The sequence below is a fragment of the Gallinula chloropus genome, assembly GCF_964237585.1.
Source record: "Gallinula chloropus genome assembly, chromosome: 15".
In the NCBI taxonomy this organism is placed as follows: Eukaryota; Metazoa; Chordata; class Aves; order Gruiformes; family Rallidae; genus Gallinula; species Gallinula chloropus.
Genome location: NC_140100.1, coordinates 5,773,847 through 5,793,573, shown reverse-complemented (window position 1 = coordinate 5,793,573; position 19,727 = coordinate 5,773,847). Strand labels below are relative to the sequence as shown.

Below are 19,727 nucleotides of genomic sequence, written 5' to 3'. Positions count from 1 at the left end.
GGTATCGCATCCCATTCCCACCCCAAACACTGTGTCACCTTCCCCATTCCTGCTGGGTGACAGCTGCTCAGACTCACTCATCAGCAATCTTTTCTCGGGCTCCCAAGGTGTGTGAAACTGAGAGCAGAGTGGAGCTGAAACTGCCCAGATTTCCTCTTCCGTGGTTGTAACCACAGTGTTTGTGGTGACTTTTGCCTTGAGCTGTGCCAGAAACTGGTTCCTGCATCCAGGGAGCCCTGAGTGGTCTGAGAGCTGATGCACAGGGGACAGTGACCTTGCTGCCTCTGCTCTGGGATTGTTGTCTCCTGTGGGTCCAGCTGGGAGCTATGTCCCTGTTACTGAGCACCCAGAGATGCACGCAGGGAGCAGCAGGCGCTGCTGTCCCTGCTTTCAGAGAGGCCTCTTCAGTGAATATTGGGACTCAGTCCATGAAGGTGATGGGATAGGAGTTACCGTGAGTTAACCTGCAGCTTGGGTCAGGCTGGGGCTGTTACTTTCTAGCAGGACTGCTGGAAGCCCTGGCACAGTTCCCAGGCACACAGGGCTCTCAGCATCAGAGGCAGAGGCTAAAACTCTGCTGCAACAGTCCATTTTTTCCCCCTTCCCGCTCAGTTGCCAAGCCTGAACAAAACAAACCCTGCCTCCACCCGAGACAGGCTGATTATGGCAGCCTAAACAGATTATCCCTCCCACCACACGCTGGGAGCCAGGAGTCTCTCCTGATGGTGGACTTGGACTTTCCTTGGAGCATGTTGGGGTGGGTGGGGACAGACTGGCTGCAGGAGCATCCCCAGCCCATCTGGGCGTCCTGGCACCACAATGAGGAGGTGGTTGCTCTGCCGTGGGGCTGAGTCCGAACCCTAAAAGGATGTGTGGATGTCAGCAAAGCTCTCCTGTCCCACCTTGTGCAGTGACCTCCTATGGGCACTGCACAGCCGGCACCACGTGGCTCTGCTCAGTGCTGCTCAGCAGCCTGCTTGGCTGGCTGGCTCTTGTGAGGGAGTGAAGAGGTGAAGGTACCATCGAAAGCCTGTCCAACGGACATGCTGGTTGCTGTCACAGCCCACCTCCAGCCTTGTGACCTGGTGCTCCATGGGCTGTGGGGCTCCCATGACCAGTCCTGCCTGCTGAAGCAGGTGACTGCCCTCTCTGCCTTGCAGCCCTGGGGATGTGCAGGTATTCCTGTATTACCCTGGGCTTTGAGAAGCGCCGAGTGGCTCTGCATGTCCTTTGAGCCCAGTCTCCCAGCTGCTGGGAATCTCATTCCCAGTGCTGGTGGAGCTGGGTGGGGTGGTTTGTCCGTGCCTGGGCAGCATCAGTGCGGCAGCTTGACAGCTTCATGTAAACTGAGCTGGGGCCGCTTCCTTCTCCGCTTCCTCCCACCCGCTGTGCTGCCGGTGCCGGCCCAGGGCCCTGGGCTGGAGGCAGCCACCTCCCCCTTGACGCAGTGTAGGCCCACGGGCCGAGGGGATGGATACAGTGGCTGGGGCAGCGACCTGAGAGGCAGGTGAGGGGCTGCAGGGCATCCACAGCATGGCTCCAGTGGCGGGCCCTGAAGCAGGGCAGGGCTGGATCATAGGGATGGGATACCTGGGCGTTCCCAGAGGTGCGACAGGAAGCGCAACAGTGACGCAAGGTCGTTTCTGCCTGAGTCAGACTCCACTGGTCCCACGGGACAGAACCCAGCACTGCGAGGCTCCAACCCAGCTGCACCTCCCGTGCGGTGCTGCCTCTGGAAGCTGTGGCTATATCACTTTCTTTTGGGTGGTGAGGCACCTGCAGATCTCTCCAGGGGTGGCAAAGCAGTGGCATCGGCACCTCTTGGCCAAGGTCGTGGTGGGTGGTTGGTTTTGTCACCACGAGCCCTGCCGGAGGAACCGGCTCTCCTCTTCCTGCCCGCCCTGCGAGCGTGGCCCCACCCCAGCCGTGGATGTATCGCACTGCCAGCAGCTGCCCTCCACTCTGCTTTCCAAGTCGTCTTGTGGCTCACCCTTCAGCCAGGTACCATCTGGATTAAAGGCAAAGCCACCCAGGTCCCAAGCATCCCGTGTGGCTGCCGCCTGTGGGGAAACCACCTGGAGCTGCCCTTTGGACATCACTGGAGCTCTGCGGGGTCGAAGGCGTCCTGGGAACTCTGGGGTTGCTGTAACGCCGTCCCTTAATGTGAGGTTGGACAGATCTGCTTGGACAGAGGAAGTTTTTACTCGGAGCCCTTTCCTAGTGCTGGGTGTTGTGTTTTCCTCTCCTTGCTGAGCTCTCCAGAGCAAGCTGAGCTGGTGTGAAGCGCCGTGTGGCTCCAGCTCCGTCTTGGTGTGGTAACGCTCCCCTGGACCTGCCTCCGGCAGCAGCATCGAGCGGGTTTATTTTAAACCTCTCTTCAGCAGGGCCCTTTGAATGCAGGTGCGATGGGTTTATTTCAGATACTTTGTGTGTTAATTCATATCCTTTTTATTTAGGCTTGTACCTTTTTGGGCATTTGCTTGGTTTTAGCAGTTGATTGTTTTGGTTTGGCTTTAAAAAGTGCTGCTGAGCATTCATCTGTTGGCGGGTGGAACCAGGCTGCCCACGCCGGCTGGCTCTAATTCCTACCTTTCAGCTATTTTGGTTTCAATATCTGAAATTGGGTGCTTCTGCTGAAATAAGTATAGCCCACTGGTGGTTTTTTATGATGCCAGTGAAGAAGTGACCATGGCATGCTGTTTCAGGTGCTTGGTGCTATATATATGGTCAGTTGAGCCAAAATTGGAGTGCTTGTGGGGAAAAATAATGTCTGGTGTGGGGTGCGAACCAAGCTGAGGTGGGGCAGGGCTTCTCACCTGGGTTGACACTGCTCATTGCTGACCCTGGTTTGGGTTTCACAATTATGTCACCCCCAGTGTGACACATGCCCACTGCCTGTCATGATGGGGGCTGTGTGGGGCTGGGTGCTGTTAGGGTGCAGTGGGGTGCATGGGGTGGCGTGGGACAGTCACAGGAGGACTGCGGTGCTGTGGCTGGTGTCTGTGAGAGGTTTTGCTCGTGGGTCTTTGCTGGGTTGAGCCCCTGGCTGTGCCCAGGGGCTGTGCTGGGGCACAGAGGATAAAACTCTGGGATAGAGGAGGGCTGGCAAGGGGCTTGGCTGCCCATAGCATCACTGCTGAGGGCTCCTCGGGGTGCCAAGTGTTGGGAATGATGCATCCTGCCTTCCTTGTTACTCTCTTCATTCCCGGGTGGTGAAGGCCACTCGCTGTATTGTCTCAGTCACCAGAGCTGGTTGCCCAGGGCTCACTGCGAGTGCCTCTCATGGGAGTTTGGGCACCCCCTCCTTGGCTGCTGCCACGGCCTGTAGAAGGCACTTCCCAGCTCTCCTGGGGGCTGTCTCTAGTTAGTTATTTGCAATTTTGCTTTTCCCCTTGTAAAGCAGAAGAGAAATTTGGGAAGCAGCGTTGCAAGTGGCCCAGCCCAGGCCACATCCCTGCACAGCGGGGAGCGGTGGAGCCCCCATTCCAAAGTCCTCCCCTTGCATGGGCCCAGGCTGCGTCATGGGTGCCTTTGCGTGGGGGTGCGGGGCGGGCTGCTGGCGGGGTGCGCCAGGGGAGTGGCAGAGCACGGCTCACCCCACTGGGCCCTGGCAGCGTGGGCGGCACAGGGCTGGGCACAGAGCGGGTGCCGTGCCGGCTTGGGGGGGGAGGCATGGGGGCTGCGGGCGAGCAGGGAGCCAGCACCCAGGTGAGCAGGATGAAGGGTGGTGGGGAACCCCTCGCCAAACTTGGGGAGGGCTGGGGGCTGCGATGCCAGCGGGGTGTCCTTCTGTGCCAGCAAGGCCACTGGTGGGAGCGAAGCTTGTGCTGGTTGTGGGAACAGACGGGTGCAGGGGTACCCTGGGAGGGAGTGGAGAAACTCCCCCAAACTGGATCCCACTCCCAGCACTCTGTTTTCTTTGGTTCTAATCCTCTTTTACACGAGGGGGAAGGAAGGAAGGAAGGTCTTCTCAAATGGTGTTTTTCTAGCTGCTGGGAGAGCAACACCTAGAGCTGATCAGTCACTTTGGGGGGAGGAAGAAGAGATTTTGTTATTTCTTTTCACTTTATAAACAGTAAATGGGCTCCTCCGGCTTGTTTCCAGTTTGCTTACTCAGTGCTTCATGCGTTTGACAGTTTTTGGTGCATAGGCAGTTTCTTCTATTGTTTGCAGGGATTTTTCCAGAGGGGAAACTTTTTTTTTTTTTTTTTAACATTACAAAACCACAGAAACTGGAAGGAGGCATCTAGGGGAGGTACCAAATTGGAAACAGTTTTAAGCTTCAAGGGAAAAAAAAAAAAAGAGAGAAAAGAGAAGAATGAAAAGCAACAAGATTAACTAAATTTTGAGAGGAGCTGGGAACGTGTGTCCTTGTTGCTGTGTGGGCAGGCTGGGCTGGGGCTGGGCAAGCATGGATGTTTCATGGTGGAAAGTAGTGTCCTTGGACTCATGGGCTCCTGAAGCTGGATCTTCCCTGGGTTTCCTCTGCCCTAGCTTGTCCTGGTACCTCCATGGAGCCGCCTTGCCGGTGTGGCAATGCTTCACCGCTCTTGCACCAGGATTTGGCCCCAGCCCTTGCCAGGAATGGGGTTGACTAATAGTTTGCAGCCTGACAGGCAACAGGAGCAGTGCCCATAGGACTTTGGGGGGGGACGACGACACACATGCCTGGCATTCACCCCCATCCCATCATTCAGTGTGGCAAGGGTCTGCCTGCTTCACGCTGGCCGCTTCTGCACCCTTCACACTGGTGGATAGAGCCCGGATACCTCTTTTCCACTGCTAAATGGCAGTGCTGCGAGGCATTTCTTTCCGGGTATTCTTTCCCTTTCTCTTCCTGGCTGGCTGAATGAGCTGTTTTCCCTCCACCTGGCTCTGACCTTCCTGTGTGCTCAGCCATGGGCTGCTGGAAGCTGCTGGGAAGGAGCGGGCTGGCAGGGGCCACCCCTGCGGGGAAACGGGTGCTGGATGCGCACAGCACGGGAAGCGGCTGTGAGCTGGAGCGCTGCCAGCGCTGGGTAGTTTTTCCTCTCTTAATTAACAAAAAGAAAAACAAGCTCTCCTTTGGAGTATGTTTTTGCTTTGGAGTAGAGGCACACTGCTGATGGGGAGAGGAAGAGCTGTCAGTGAGGACACGCTCTGCAGCGTGGCGGTACCCAGGAGGTACTCTCACTGAGGTGCTCTCAGTGCCATGCCGTGCAGAAGTAGCAGAGTTTGGGGTTTGTGGCTGGGGTTTTACCTTCTCCTGTGTCTTCATCTCAGTCCTGTTTGCACCTGGTGTACATAACACCACGGGTTGCTGGTAGGCATCATGTTCCCTGCACTGGCAAGGCCGAGTTTGCCTGTGTACAGGAACCTGAACTCATGCTGTTGCCTTCATGCCAGTGTCTGGTGTGGTTTCCTGTGGTGCCTGACCATCGATCCCCTGCAGTGCTGCTCCACAGTGAGCCACTTTCCTCTGTGCCTGATGTGTTTCTCTGCTGTTTCTTTGCAGGCCAAACCCATTTATGGTGGCTGGCTGCTGCTGGCCCCGGAAGGAACAGATTTTGACAACCCTGTCCATCGCTCCCGGGTAAGCAAAGCAAAGGTGCCCTGTCCCCATGCTGTGGGTGGGGGTGACAGGAGGAGCACCTGCAGTCCTGGGAGTTCTGCATGCACCTCTCCATCCACTCCCCATCTTTCTGTGCAAGCCAGGAAGCCGGGAGATGTTTCCTGCAGTATGGCTTGCATGCTTTCTCTGGAAGGCAAGGTCTTCTGTGCTTGGTAGCAGGCTGGGGCACTGAGGATGCCGGTCAGGCTCAGACCATCCAGTTCTATTGCATGCTGCTGTTGCTTTTTGATGCCTTGATGCTGGTCTGATTGGCCTGACACATGCCACACTGATGGGAAAGCTCTCAGGCTGGCTGCAGCCATCAGCAAAGCACCTGGGTTCCTTTTGGTGCTTGGAAACAACTGTTAGGGTTGTTTTCTGTAGCTCAATACAGGCATGCCCAGCACCCTGGAGGGAGGCCACATCCCATCCCCTAATGCAGATGCCTCTGTGTCAGGCAGGTCCTGCAGCAAGGAAGGGGCTGAGAGGTGATTCCCATTTGTTATAACCCTGCGGAGCTCTAAAGCTGAGTGCATTGGCAGCAGAGACCTGCAGACAGAGTGGGGCATGCTCAGCTCCTGCCCAGGGGGGTTTGCTTGTGCCTTGCAGTAACAGCAACATCATCTGGGAATGGAGCATTCCCAACTTTCCTACCCTGGGAGGTGTGAGGCTTAGAAGGACGTGGCCAGGCTGATATCCTTTCACTGGCTTGTGATGAGGACTCCCAGCCTGTCCCCAAGCTGCTCCTCCAGTTAACTTGCTGCTGAGGCTGCCAGGACAGGGCTGTCTTGTGCGTGGGAGGGATGGCAATGGTCCGTGAACCCTCTGTCATGCAGCCAAAATGCTCTCAGAGCTGCTAGTAATAAAAAAATCACTCCCGTGTGAGCAGGAATTGGCTTCTGAGTTCAGCCTGGGGGATATGGGTCATCATTTGGAGTCACAGCTAATCGCAGGCTTGCTGGCCCAACACTGCAGGGACATGGGACTCGGGTCCTGCCTGGAGCAGAGTTTGTCTGCTAAGCTGGGGCTTGTGGAGGTCTGCAGGGTCCTCGGTAGTTTTGCTTGTCCCTCAACACCTTGGACTTTGCCCGAAGGGCTGAGAAAAGTGAGATAAGAATTGCTGCACTGAGGCTATGAATCTGGGACCTTTTTTATTTCAGCCTGCTCAACCAGTTTTTGCTCTTGGCTGAAAACAACCTGGCACACACCAAAAAAAAAAAAAAAAACCATTTTCCAGGCAGATCAGTTCTCCAATCTGTTTTCCTGTGCAGCTGCAGAAGCAGCAATACTGGCACAGTGCCAGGGGAGGAAGGATTGTCCAGGCAGTACCACCCCTAGAAGTGTAGCCACCATTCAAATCCAGTTGGTGTGCTGCTGGGGACCACGTAGCATGGCACCCTGCAGCACTGGCTGCTGGGATAGAACATGCAGGAGGAAGCTCAGGGCTGAGAACACCTGGTTGGGGGAATCCTTCTGGTGGCTTGTAGGACTCGGGTCATTTGGAGGCCAGTGAAGAGCCTAGTGAGCATCCTTCAGGAGAGGAGGAGGAAAGTCCTTGTTTCTAGCCTATCGCTGGAATCTTTTGTTTCTAAACTTATTTTTGTCCTCTGTATGGTTAAGCCAAGCTAGTGTGGTGTCTTTCTGAATGCAGAGGGGAAACAACCCCAAAACAGACTATTCTTGGGTGCCTGCAAAGCAAGGCAGTAAATCAGCATCAGGCAACGTAGGCTGGTGCAAGCAGACCTCTGGCAGAGCCCCACCGGATGGCCTGGCAGGACATTGCTTTGTAGAGCCTGTGGCACCCCAAAGAGCTGGGTTTGAGGTGTGAGAGGCTGAGCAGAAATACTGCTGTAACGTCCTTCACTCTTTAGGAACAGTCCCAGCAGTGTTGGGGGATCCCCGCTGCTCTTTTATCAGCTGAGGTCCTGTGCTCAGTGACTGCTGGGGACGTGGCTTTTCTCTACACCAGCCTTGTGGGGTGCAGCTCCCACACCCCCGGTGAGGCCTGTGGGTGCTGCTTTGACCCTCCTTCCTGTCTTCTCTTGCAGAAATGGCAGCGTCGGTTCTTCATCCTCTACGAGCACGGGCTGCTGCGCTACGCCCTCGACGAGATGGTGAGTGCTGCTGGGCTCAGCCCCCAGGCAGGGGGGATCAGCTGGGGCCACCTCTGCTGCCCTGGGAGGAGTCCCCAGTGAGGTGCCTGGTGTCGCTGGGAGGGAGGTCGCTGCTGAACTGGTGAAGAGTTTTGCTCTCTGGGCTTGACTTACTGCCAGGCTGAGTTTGCATGGGAGCGCGATGGACGGTCATGGGTGTTTAGGAGGCATGTGGGTCCCACCTGGCTCAGGGTTGATCGGTTGCTGACAGATCCCATGCTGGTGGGTCATCCCCAGGGTCCCCCTGCTTCTCTTTCCAGCCTGCCCTGTGCTGGCTGCAACTTGGTGGTGGTGAATCTCCTCAGCAGAGCCTGGGAAGGAGGCCCTGCCTAGCGATGCCTGTGGAAAGTAGGTCAGCTGGAACGCCTTCCCACTGCTTGCCCACCCCGGAGCCGCAGCGTGCCACCAGCGCTGCTCCCCTTGGTAGGACAGAGTGGGGAGATGAAGGAAACGCATCTGCTGCGAAGTGGGGCCAGTGAGCCCTGCGGGGTCAGCCCTGCTCTGACTGCCTGAGGCTGCTGATTTATCCTCCCACCTCCAGCAAACCCCTGGGAGGGTCCCCGAGGTTGGAGAACCCCGCGTGGCGTGGCACGGCGCGGTGTGGCACAGCACGGTGGGCGCCTGTGTGCCGGGACCTGTCTGGGCAGGTGCACAGGCATGGGAGGAGCGTGTGCCCACACTGGTGGGGCTGGGACATGTGGGGACCTGTGCCTGTGATGGGGAGGTTCCCTGTGTGGGTGGCATGCCTTGGTCCTCTGCCGGTGCCTTCTGTGAGAGCACCGTGGGGCGGGCAGGGCGGCACAGCGCGCGCTGTTCGAGTTCTCGTGCCGGGTTTGTTTGTATCTTAACTTGAGGTTGATCCAAGTGCCCTAAATAATTTAGATGTCTCAGGTAGGAGCGGTGGAGCCTTCAGTGCATTTCTAGTGTCTCTCAGCAGCCTGGCTCTGCACTAGGCTGGTGTTTCACGTCTTGCAGTAACAGGAGAGAGGTGTGTGACTGGGATGGGGAGATGCTCCCGTCTGAGGTAGAGAAGTAGAAGGTTATTAGGAAAGGTGGCTTTTAATTTCTTTTTTTTCTTAGCTTTAACTTTTTCTTTTTGCCTTTGAGTCACTGAGAGACTGACCTGTCCCAGGCACTGCAGCCTCTGGGCAGGAGCAGTTGGGCAATGCCCCAGCCCCATGCGCTGCTCTCTGGACCTTGCAGCACTGCTTGCCTTTCCCTGGCAGCCCCTGGTGCTGGGGACTGTTGCCAGAGAGCATGCAGAGGATGTGGGAAGCGTCCCATGGTTCTCCAGGCACTCCTTGGGCTTTTTCACCTTGAGAAGGGTAAAGATGGAAAGAACAGTAAACAAATTAAGGGAGCATGCACATGTTCAGCATGGGTTGACCCGTGGTGGTCCCAGGTTGGACCTCCTCCTTGGCTGCTGCCAGGCCCCTCCAGCCCTGCGTGTGCTGTGGGACAGCTCTGACCCAGCAGAACATGAGCGGGATGGGACACCAGGACCCACTGCTGTCATGACCCCTCATGGTGCAGTGGCTCTTGTAGGAGGAGGGAAGGAGGGTTTTGGTCCAGCCTTGCCATGGCCAGAAATGGAGGAGATGGTTGCAGCTCCCTCCCCCCTCATCAGGGTCTGACTTGGTGTAAAAATACCCCCCTGACCTTTCTGCAGAGCACATCACTGTGTGGGATCTGTGCTGCTGTCTGCACTGGCTCTGCTAAAGTTGTCACCTGGCCACAGTTGGGTACAGCTTTCCTCTGTCCCTTCTGTCTATGGCACCGGAGCATCCCCTGCCATGCTGGCTGGGCTGCAGCAGGAGGGAAAGGCCCCACACAGGAGGACAGGGGGGTTGGTTGCAGCTCATCCCACGCAGGAGTGGGGCTGGCAGGCTGAGGAAGGACGGACAGGAAGGTCCATCTTCTTCCACATGTGGGAACGTGTCCCTGGAAGTGTGTCCTCTGCTCCATGCCTGTGGATCTCCACCTTGCTGGCTGTCCCAGCTCCTGGCCATGTCCCCACCACTTCCATGGGCCAGGGAGGAGTAATGGGGCTGGGGCCTTTCCCAGGAGGTGTCTTTCCCACACACAGTGGAGATGCTGCTCTTTGCATGGGGGAATCCACTTTGCAGCCTGAGCAGGGTTGGTCTGTCCCAGTTGCTCACCATGGGGAGCTGGGTGGGGGTCCCATGGAGACCTCAGTGTGGAGGTGGTCTCTGCAGCATTCTGGGAGCCAGGCAACAGCTGGCTGGAGACCGCCCAGGCAGTTGCAACCGGGTATTGAATTGCTCTGCCTTGAACCTGTTAGGCATTGTTTTTGTGGATTTGACAATTTCTGCTCTTATTAAAAGTGGGAGGGGTGGGCTTGGGTGGGGAGCCACAGGCTGGTATTGGCTGCAGAGATGCTCCTGTGCCCAGCCAGGAAGACCCTGCATCTGTTCCTGGCAAGTAGGAGAGCAGTGGGGTGTGGAGGGGCGGCTTGAAACCTATCCATGAGCTAGGGTGACCTCAGGGGCTCCCTGAAGACAGTGCTGTGGTACGCAGAGGCCATGGGATGGGAAAGCCTTGGGCAGAGGAGCCTTTTGCTGTGGGGTGGGTTAGGTTTGGTGTTGTATCAGAGTATTTTGGGCAAGGAAATCCCTTAACAGAAGGTGGGACAAGCAGGCACCAGCCACCTCATTGGACCTACCAGTGGGGGTGTCTGAGCTGATCTTGCTTGGCCTTTCTGTATGTCCATCCTCCCATCTGCCATCCTTTCTCTGCCATGTTTTCGCTCTGAAAACCCAAACCAGTTCTGCACAAAGGCTGCAGTGGGGTGGACAGGCACAGGCTGTGGGTCTCTGTCCCCTCAGACCCAGGCTGAGCCGCCACGTTCACTCCCCTGAGCGCATCCCCTTCCCCTGATGGGGAGTGTGCCAGCGGCTGTTCCCAGCTCTGCTGAGCCCTGGCTGAGCTGAGCCTGCTCAGACGTGCTGAAATTCCTCCCTCCCAGCCATGGGTGGATGCAGAGGTGGTGTGATTGCTCGGGGTTGTCTTGCCATGCTGAACCACCATGATTACCTCTTGGCACTGGCTTGCTTCTGCCGTTTGATAAACCTCTGTGCAGGGCTGGGTTGTGTTTGGGGGCTGATGTTCCTCTGAAGCAGCTGGAGGATGGCAAAACCACTCTTAGGTTGAGGCAAGGCAGGAGAGAGGGTGAGCTGCAGGCAAGGACAGACTCAGGGACGAGCTGCTGTGTTGAGTGTCTGGGGACGTTTGCCATGTGTGCTCCCCAGCCCTGTGGCACTTCAGAGAGATGCATTCCCTGGTTCCCCATTGCAGGGTGCATTAGTGTGAGGCTAAAGCCTGCCAGAAAACCAAAGCCAAGGAAAATGTGTCCAGAGAGGTGGAAGAGTCACCCGAAGAGCTTAGACCTTTGGTACTTCAGGGTGTTTGAAGCTGGAGAGGATAAAGTCCTTAGGCTGTAGGGACACAGCCCTACCCAGGCTGGGAGGGATCACGTGTGGTCACTCGAGGTGCTGTGGGGAACCTGTGCCAGGACGGTGAGCAAAACTTCCTCAGCTGCTACCTGCCCTGTGGCCACATCCAGGCACACTCTGTCCAGGGGAGATGCCCAAATTGGTGCTGGTATCTGCACCCTCTGATGTTGTCCCGTGCTGTGGCAGGACCCACCCCTCCCAACAGCCCCTTGCAGTCCCCAGCAAAACCACCGCTGCTGCTGCAGGAGAGCACCCCAGCCAGCATCGTGGTGCTTGGGAGGTTTCAGCTGCCACAGAACCAGTGCCAGGGTAAGGGGATGGAGCCAGAGAGTGGCAAGTGCAGAGCATTTGCCTCCTTTATTTTGATTGCTACGATCTATAATTAGCGGCTGAGGTCTCTATAAATAGAGCCCTGCTGCGTGGGAATGTAGTGGAGAGGCACTGGGCGTGCAGGAGGGGATGGATCCAGAGAGCAGGTCAGGGAAGAGGGTCTGAGTCTCCAGCCCAGTTTTTTAATGACTTGTCACATGTCCATGGGCCAGGCCTAATCTGTTTGCCTCAGTTTATCCCTGTGCCACATCCCTTGGGCTGGGTTTATGCTAGCTTGGCATTTGTGATAGTGCTTTGCCCCGAGCAAGAGCGGAGGGGCAGCCGCACCTTCCCTGGGGGTGTTCTCCCATCACATCAGGCCTCCTTTCTGTGGCTGCCTGAGACTATTAATTTTGGGTTTTTTTCTTTGTGGATATGCTGGTTTGAAAGCAGGACAAAATTTAGGCTCGTGAGGGAGCATCTCAACCTTTTTGTTGTTGTGAGTACCTAATGCCAAGGCGAGAGCATTTTCTGAATGGGCTTCCCCAGCTCCCAGCAGGGGATGGGGAGGAACAGCCCTGGGCACGATGTGTCCTTCTCCCAACAAACTGGCCTTGCTCCATGTCTGGTGTCTTCCAGCATGGTGGAGTGAAGTGTGAAGATGGGCTCTGAGCCCTGCCCCTTATTTGCTGGAGTGAAGTTGCTTTCTGAAATGGGGGAGTGGAGCATCAAGACTGCTGTTTGGGAAGGAGGCCTAAGAGGATGCTTAAACCAGTAGTCAGCTGCCTCCGTGCCAGAGTTCCCTCATGTGTGTGGAGTTGGGTGGTTGCATCCTCTGTGATGGCCTTGCAGACCCTTCCTGGGCTCACAGCCTCATAGTCCTGCTCCTGTGGCAGGAACTTGGGCAGGGTGTAATAGCATTAACCTCAGTACAATGGAGCCCACACCCCTGCTGCAGCCCATGATGGCTGAGAGGGAGGTCAGGAGGGAGCTGATGGGACCAGGGCTGGATGAAGAGTGAAGCCAGCCCAGCATCTGGCAACAGTTAGGGGAGCACCAGGACCCCTGGGCCATGAGTATAAATAGGAGGAGAGAGGCTAGTTTGGAGGTGGGAGGTCTGGCACCGTGCAGGGGGCTGCAGGGTCACATCTGGAGCCCTGTGTGACCCCAGGTCCCGCTCCTGGATGTGGAAACCTGAGGAATTCCTAAATGGGTGAAAAAGGAGCACGGGTGCGAGCATCAGTGGCTGCTGGTGGGGAATCAGAGAGAGGGAGGGATGCGTGCCCCATGATGCTGTGATGTGGGGATGTGTGTAATTGTTGTTTCCCCATCAGCCCCTTCCCCCCAGCCTTTACTTGGCAGAAAGGGGCAGTTTCAAGCGTCACCGCGGGCAGAGCTGCGCCGCGTTCATTTTCATCCTGGTTCCCTCCTCTGTCATCTACATTGTTTTAAGAAGCCAGGAATCCGTGCGGGTGTTTTTCTTCTCCTTTTCAGATCAAAGCAGTTTACTTCAGTCTTGGCCCAGGCTGGAAATTCATTGGCAGGGATTAAAAATGAACCTTAAACATCCTGGCCTCTCTGGCCTTACCTTTTCCACAAGTTTCACCATTTAAGTGTTTCCAAGTACTCCCTGCCCCCTCCTCCGTGGGAGCACCAGGATTTATGGGACACCCCCCACCTTCCTCTTGTCCCTGGTGTTTCCCCCCACGGACACAATTTTGCCCATGCCTCTGTTTGCCAGATCTTCAAGACTTTCAGTTTCTGTTGAGCATAAAAAGCTTTTTGGCTTGAGTCAAAGCGTGTTTCAAATTTAAATGAAGCTGAAACAGAAAAGGGATTGAGGGGAGCAGCTGTGTGAGGCTTGCACAGTGACAGGGACCCACACCCCAGATTTTTTCCAGGGCACAGGTCTGAGTTGGTCTTGCAGCAGGGGGACTTTGGCTTTACATTCCTTTGGTTTTAAGTTCCTCTGGTTTTAGGTTCAACCCTGATGGAGGGGGAAAGCCACCCATTGCATGGCCACATCTTGTCACAGTCCAGAGGTGATCTGTCACCTTGGTAAATGTGATAGTGCCCTGCCAGTCCCACCAGTTTATGCCATGAAAGGGGGAAATTACTGTGTCCAGGAGCTCCTGGATTCATGGTCATGCTATGGAGGGAAAATCATGCAGGATGTGAGGCAGCTGGGACAGGACTGATGGGCAGCAGAGCTGGGGAAATAACTGGTTTGATGAGGGGCGTGGTGGAAGATGATCTGTGGGGAGGTTTCACATATATCTCAAAGATGATGCAGTAGAAATAAGGAAATACTGTGAGTAATTGGAGAGCAGTGATTGTTTCTCCTCCAGGACAGCTGGGCAGGAGAAGGACACTTGAAGTGAGGGTGCAGGGAAGAGGGCTCAAAGCGTATCCTTAGTTGTTTGTCATGGTAGGGGAAGCGTGGTTTGTGTGACTGCAGAAGGGTGGTTTGTGGGGGCTGAGAGAACAGGGAAGCAGTCCTCCAGCCATGGCTCCAAACCCAGCCCTGACACCTGGGTTCATGGCCAGGGACCATCACTGGGGCCCCAAAAGTGCCTGGGTTTACTGTGACTGTAGGTGGATCAAGCCGACTCTTGCTGTTCGTGTCTTCTCAAGCGTGGATGGAGGATGCTGGTGTCCACATCCAAGCCACCTGAGAAGGGTGTTCGGTGCCTGCAGGACCCACTTGGGAGAGGTCCTGATGTGAAGCAGTCCATGGTGGGAGGTTTGAGAGTTAAAAGGTGAGAGGGTGAAAGCAGAGTTGGGAGAGCTTGATACAGCCAGCGACCTCCTAATGAACGAACAGCTTTGATGACCTGGACCAGGTGCTTCCTTCCTGGAAACAACACAGCCCCTATTGTCTTCTCTGGGGCGAGCTGCAAAGCTGGAATTGCTCTTACGTGGAGCAACAAGAACAGGTTCAAGTGGCTCTGTCCTGTCTGCTTTTTGCTTACTCTATCTCTTGAGACGTAGCAAAGATGTTTGTGTAGAGGACGTGTGCGAGAACAGGGAGGGAAATGAGCTGGATTTTAAATTGGATTCATCCAGTTTACAGGAGGCAGAGTGATACAGGCAGTCTCAGCAGCTGGAGTTTCTCCTTTGTGACTTCTGGGAACGTGGGCTGTGTACCCCTGGCCTCCAGCCTGGCCGCAGGCTCTCAGGGAAAGAAAAGTCCTGATGTGCTGTAAAACGTCAATGCAGAAATCAAACCCGCCTCTCATGGCATTTACCAGCCAGTGTGTCAGAGCTGGGAGTGAAATGACACAGCTAATTGCTGAGCATATGATTACCCTCACGTGAGCCCTTTGGGCACTGGCTGGTGTTCCCACCCTCTGCCTTGCATGGTGGCCTTGGCCCTGCCTTTCCTCTGCATCCCACCACGCCGTAAATGTCTAACAAAACAGCACTCCAGCAACAGCCCTGAGTACCATAGCAGGGAGTGACAGATGGTAGCACTGGTATTTACTACAGGCAGTTGCTCCAGTTGCTTTTTCTTGTTTTCCCTTCCCCCCTGCCCCCCTTTTCCTTTCTGGTGCAGCAGTTGAAACGAAGGCAGTGGGAGCTCTGCTGTAGTCCCTGTTAGCAGCTGAGGGAGGGGTTGCAGCGGTGGGATGCTGTCGGTGGATGCCTGATCCAAGTCCTCTGCAGCGCTGGACTCCCGAGTATCCCCCCATCCCTGGGTGGCCATGCCTGTCAGCAGGGACATGAACGATCAACTTGCCCAATAACCAAACAGAACCATGTTTTCTCTGCCTTGTTGTTGCTGGGTGCTGAGGAGGGGGTGTGAAACGAGTTTCCTTCAGCCTGGCCCCCATACCTGCCAGCAGTGTGTGGGGATGGGGTTGGTTTTAACTCTGTCACAGGCCACTGGCTGAGGCCAGGCCCCAGTGGGCTGTGGGGTGTGGGTGGGGTGATGCTGTGCACTAGCACCCCTTTTCCCTTGTGTAAAGGAGTCCCTGGAAGAAGCGGCATCCCACTGGCACATCCCTTTTCCTATCCCATCTGCTGGGTGGCATTGGGAATCCTGGTGGGATTCAGTGCTGCAAAACCCCTTGGTGACAGCTCGGCAAGGAGGATGAGAACACCCAATCGAACAAGGCAACCAAGTTGCTCCAAAAATCAAAGTGTTTCCCCCCTTTTTTTTTTCCCCAGCAGAGATCCTGTATTCATTGATTGTTGACATGACGTATCTGGGTTGGAGAAAGGCAGCGGCGGCTTCTGGCAGGGAAGGAAGGGGCCGGGGGGTGGGGTGGGGGGGCTTTGCAAGCCGAGATGCTGATTACCGGGGGCAGCAAATAGCTTGCAGCTGCCTCTGCTCAACACGCTCTTTGTGGTGCTTTGCAGCCACTCTTTGGATGCAGCTATTTTTAATTTCCCCAAGCAAAGGAGGTGGGTGATGCCGCCGGCATCCCCCCTTCCTGCCCCCCATTCCCACTCCCTTCCTGGCCAGTCCTCCACTTCCCGGCTTCCTCCTGGCTTCCAGGGAATGAGTGGGGACGGGGGGGGATATGAGGGGGGCTGCTCTGCCCCTTGGGGTTTTTTATTCCTTGGGTCTGCCTGGGACTCGGCTTCAGCTTCCCCCCACCCTGCACCAGTGTGTGTGGGGAGCTGGGAAAATGCAGAAATAAATAAATACGCAATTAGGCAGGCGTCCAGCCGTGGGGGGTGGTGCTGCAAGAAAGAGGCTCAGGCCAAATTTTGGAATGCCTGAGAAAAAGGGCTGGAGCCGTGGGCGAGCTCAGGGTTGTGGGCTTCCCAGCGCTGCGCTCCTCCCGGCGGAGAAGAGGCGGCTGTGGCCCCTGAGGAGGAGGAGGAGGAGGAGGAGGAAGGAAGGTGGTAGCTCCCTGCTCTCAGGGAGGGTTTCCATCCATCCGTTGGCATCTCCCTGAGTGTGGGACAATGTGTGTTTGTGCTGGAGGTGTGATGAGAGCGAAGGGTCTCAGCCAGCCCTTGGTGTGCTCTTGCTGCACACAGCTCAAGAGCAGACTTTCTGCTGGTGTTCTTTGGGGCCAAAAGCCGAGGTGTGCCCTCTGTTCAAGCAGCAACACGGTTTGGGGTTAATAAATTACTTATTTACAGCCCTTGTTTCTCTGCTACAGTAAGCATTAGTGAATATTATATTTCTGGTTTATCCCAGACATGTATTATTCATCAGGTTTGGAGTCTGTAAAAGGGACACTGTCAGGTTAAAACTTGCATGGAGACAAGCCGAGGTCTCCGGGAAGGTTTTTGTAAACGGCTTTTCTCAGGGAAACTGAATGCAGGGTTTTCATAGGGGTCTGCTACCTTTTGTCCATGCTGTTTTGAGGCATTCCTGGTGAAAAATGAGAATTCCCAGGCAGGTTTTATTGCTGGTCTTGCTCGTTGAGTTGTCGTGGGCTGCAAGATAGATAAAGTAGGAAGAAGAAAATTTGCTCCTCATGCCAGACCAAGTAATGGCATGTGGATGTGCTTTTGCTGGTAGGTATTTTTGTAAGACCTTTTTATTTTGCCTTGTCCCTTCCAAGCTGTGGAAGAGACGCTTCCCTGCAGTCACTGAAGCCTGACTGCAAGTAGGCAAGGAGATAAAGCAGGCAGTGAGTCTGGCTGGAAGTTAAAATTACCATAGGAAAATCACGTGCACAGCAGCTTAACGTTACCCTTCACCCCCTTCCCGCGGGACCCAGGAGCTGGTTTGTCTGTGTGAGTTAACAGGGCTTGCACGCTGCCACCCACCACGGGCAGCACAGCTCCTCTGTGACCTCTTCTGCTTTTAGGGGTGAGCAGGTCTCTGGAGCAGAGGTGCTATGTGCAGGGATTATACTGCCCTGGGGTCTGTGGAGAGCTGAGGTAGGCTCTCACCTACCAGGAAGGATTTTTCCCCATGTTTTTCTGGCTTGCACCCCAGGGCCATGCAATGTCTCCATTGCCATTGCATGCCTCGCTGGGGGGCTGTGGAGTTGTGATCCCAGGGGTCCCAGCTCTTGCACACCAAGTGCCATGGGTGTTGTGGCTCTCCATGATTTTATGGCCAAGCAGTGCCCTGGGGACCTGCGGCGAGGGCCTGGGATGCTCTCCTGCAGCCCACAGTTGTCACTGCTCTCTTTTTGGTCCCCTTGCAGTGTTTCCACTCCTGGAGATGACAGGGTCCATGGGGAGAGGTGAAGGGGACAGGAGCACAGTTGGTTTTAGATGTCTCCCAACAGCACCCTGAGCTTTTATGGGATTTCCACCCGTTGTGATGCTGTGGCTGGGGAGAAAGGATGGGTTTTGGAGCACACCCAGTCTTGGCCCTTTTCTCCTCAATTCATCAGCCTTGCTGCAGCCGCATCGGTAAAGTCACAGCAGATCACCAGGGCGCTGGGGAGCTACTGGGATATAATTAGGGGTTTGGTTCACTTTCCTGGCTGCTTTCCCATTAGGGGAGGGACAGCAGGGATTATGGATGGAGCAGATGTGTGGAGGAAGGGGATGTTTGGCTTGCATGGGCAGTTAATGCCATTCACAGACTGATTCTGGGGGTTAAGTCTGTCATCCCAGGAGGGACCTCCTCGGGCTCATCCCCCTTGGGTGCACTAGCCCCACGTTGCTCCCCTCCACTGGGGCCAGACGGCTGCTCCTGAAGGAGAGGATGCAGGCAGAGCTCCCAGGAGTGGCTCACAGCCGTGAACTCACTCCTCTCGCTGAACTCCTCTGCAAGTGCTGGAGCCAGATGAGAGCAGCAGGTTTCAAGAGAAAACACTGATCTCTGGGGACATGGGGACAGCTCCTGGGGTGTTATTCCCAGCCTTTGCCCCTGGCTGTGGCATGCACTCAGAGCACTTTTCCCCCTGGTGTTGCTTGCCTTCCACCCCAGCAGTGCCTGCACAGCCAGGACGGGTCTTTGCTCTCTGTGTCAGTGCCTCCACCACACCTCACCTGTGGCAGCACAGCCCAGCTCGAGTTGTTGCTGGGCAGTCTCCTTGTACTGCAACAGCCATGTGTACCTGTAGGGAGCTTTTCTCCTTGGAACTGCCTTTCGGGGCCTCCCGTTTTGTGCCATTCAGTGGGATGGGAGAACACTCCTCAACCACCACCTCAGCTTTTGGGGAGGTCTGCAGAGTCCAAGCTTGTCTGGAAGCTCCTGGGAGCAACACAGCAGAGCAAGTACAGGATTTTCTGTAGGGGTGAGGCTTAGGGTGCAGGACATGGCTGCTGCTTGGTTGGCAAACCCAACCTGTTGTGCTTGGGTTGACCCTTGCACCTCCAGCTGCAGACCCCCTGAGAGCACCCTGAGAGCCCAGCTGCATGGTATTCCCAGCCCAGCAGGAAGCTCTGCAAAGCTCGTAAGAACAGCGCTGGGGACTAATGAGATTTCCAGGCTAATTTGGCCGGATTCAAGAACTTCCACTGCAGCATCTGCACCCGTGGGAGTTGCCTGAGCCTCCAGCAGATCTGGCGCTGCCCATCCCCAGGGTTGTCCTTGCCTCCTTGGCAGTTGTTGAACACTGGTGCAAGATGTTGTAGGGACAGTCCTCGGGGGTGAAGGTGGGGGCTTGGGGGAAGCACCACAGTGCATGGTTCCCACAGGAGATACAGTGTGAGACATAACTGGTGTCTGCTTTGCTGCAGCCAGGCTGGAGTCTGCTATTTCCCTGCAGAAGGCAAAGCAGGCAGGCACGGGGTGACCTGTGTGCATGCAGTGGGGTGGGAAGAGCGTTGACCACAAATAAATTGCCTTTACCCACTGTAAAGCAAAATCTCTCAAGCAAATTTTCAGTTTAGCTGAGCCCAAAAGAAGCCAAACCAGGGGGAAACCACAGCCGTAGCCCTGCGGTACAGCGTTGGGTCAGCTGGGCAGATGGAGTTGGCTTGAGTGGGTCTAACCCTTCGTCTTGTGAGAGTGTTCAGCAGAGCTTTGCTGGCTTAGTCCATCGTGAGGTGTTGCTTCTGTTGTTTCTGTGTTGTGGTGAAAAGGCAAAAATCTCTAGTTCATGTGGAGCTGAAAGGTTTTTCTTTTCTTTCTTCTACTGAGTCTTCTACTGAGTCACCAGGAAACGTCTTGCCATTTTATTTACTCTTTTGTTGTGGGAAGCACTTGCCATTTTTCATTTTCCTCTGTGTGCAGTTCACTGTGCTTCCTGAGCAGGCATAATGCAGGGCCTTAAATTATCCAGAGCTCAAGACGATGGCTGTCAGAGGCAGCTTCACAGGGCTGTGATGGTA

General features: G+C 55.5%; 1 protein-coding gene across 2 annotated transcripts in view; it reads left to right on the top strand.

The window, feature by feature from the left end:
• Positions 1 to 19,727, top strand: part of MPRIP (myosin phosphatase Rho interacting protein) — a 78,138-nt gene that overhangs the window by 5,575 nt on the left and 52,836 nt on the right. For both annotated transcript variants that reach the window (XM_084270967.1, XM_084270966.1), the window contains exons 2-3: positions 5,495 to 5,572; positions 7,639 to 7,704. In XM_084270967.1, coding sequence (XP_084127093.1) covers positions 5,495 to 5,572; positions 7,639 to 7,704 — 144 coding nt within the window. The remainder of the gene's footprint in view (positions 1 to 5,494; positions 5,573 to 7,638; positions 7,705 to 19,727) is intronic.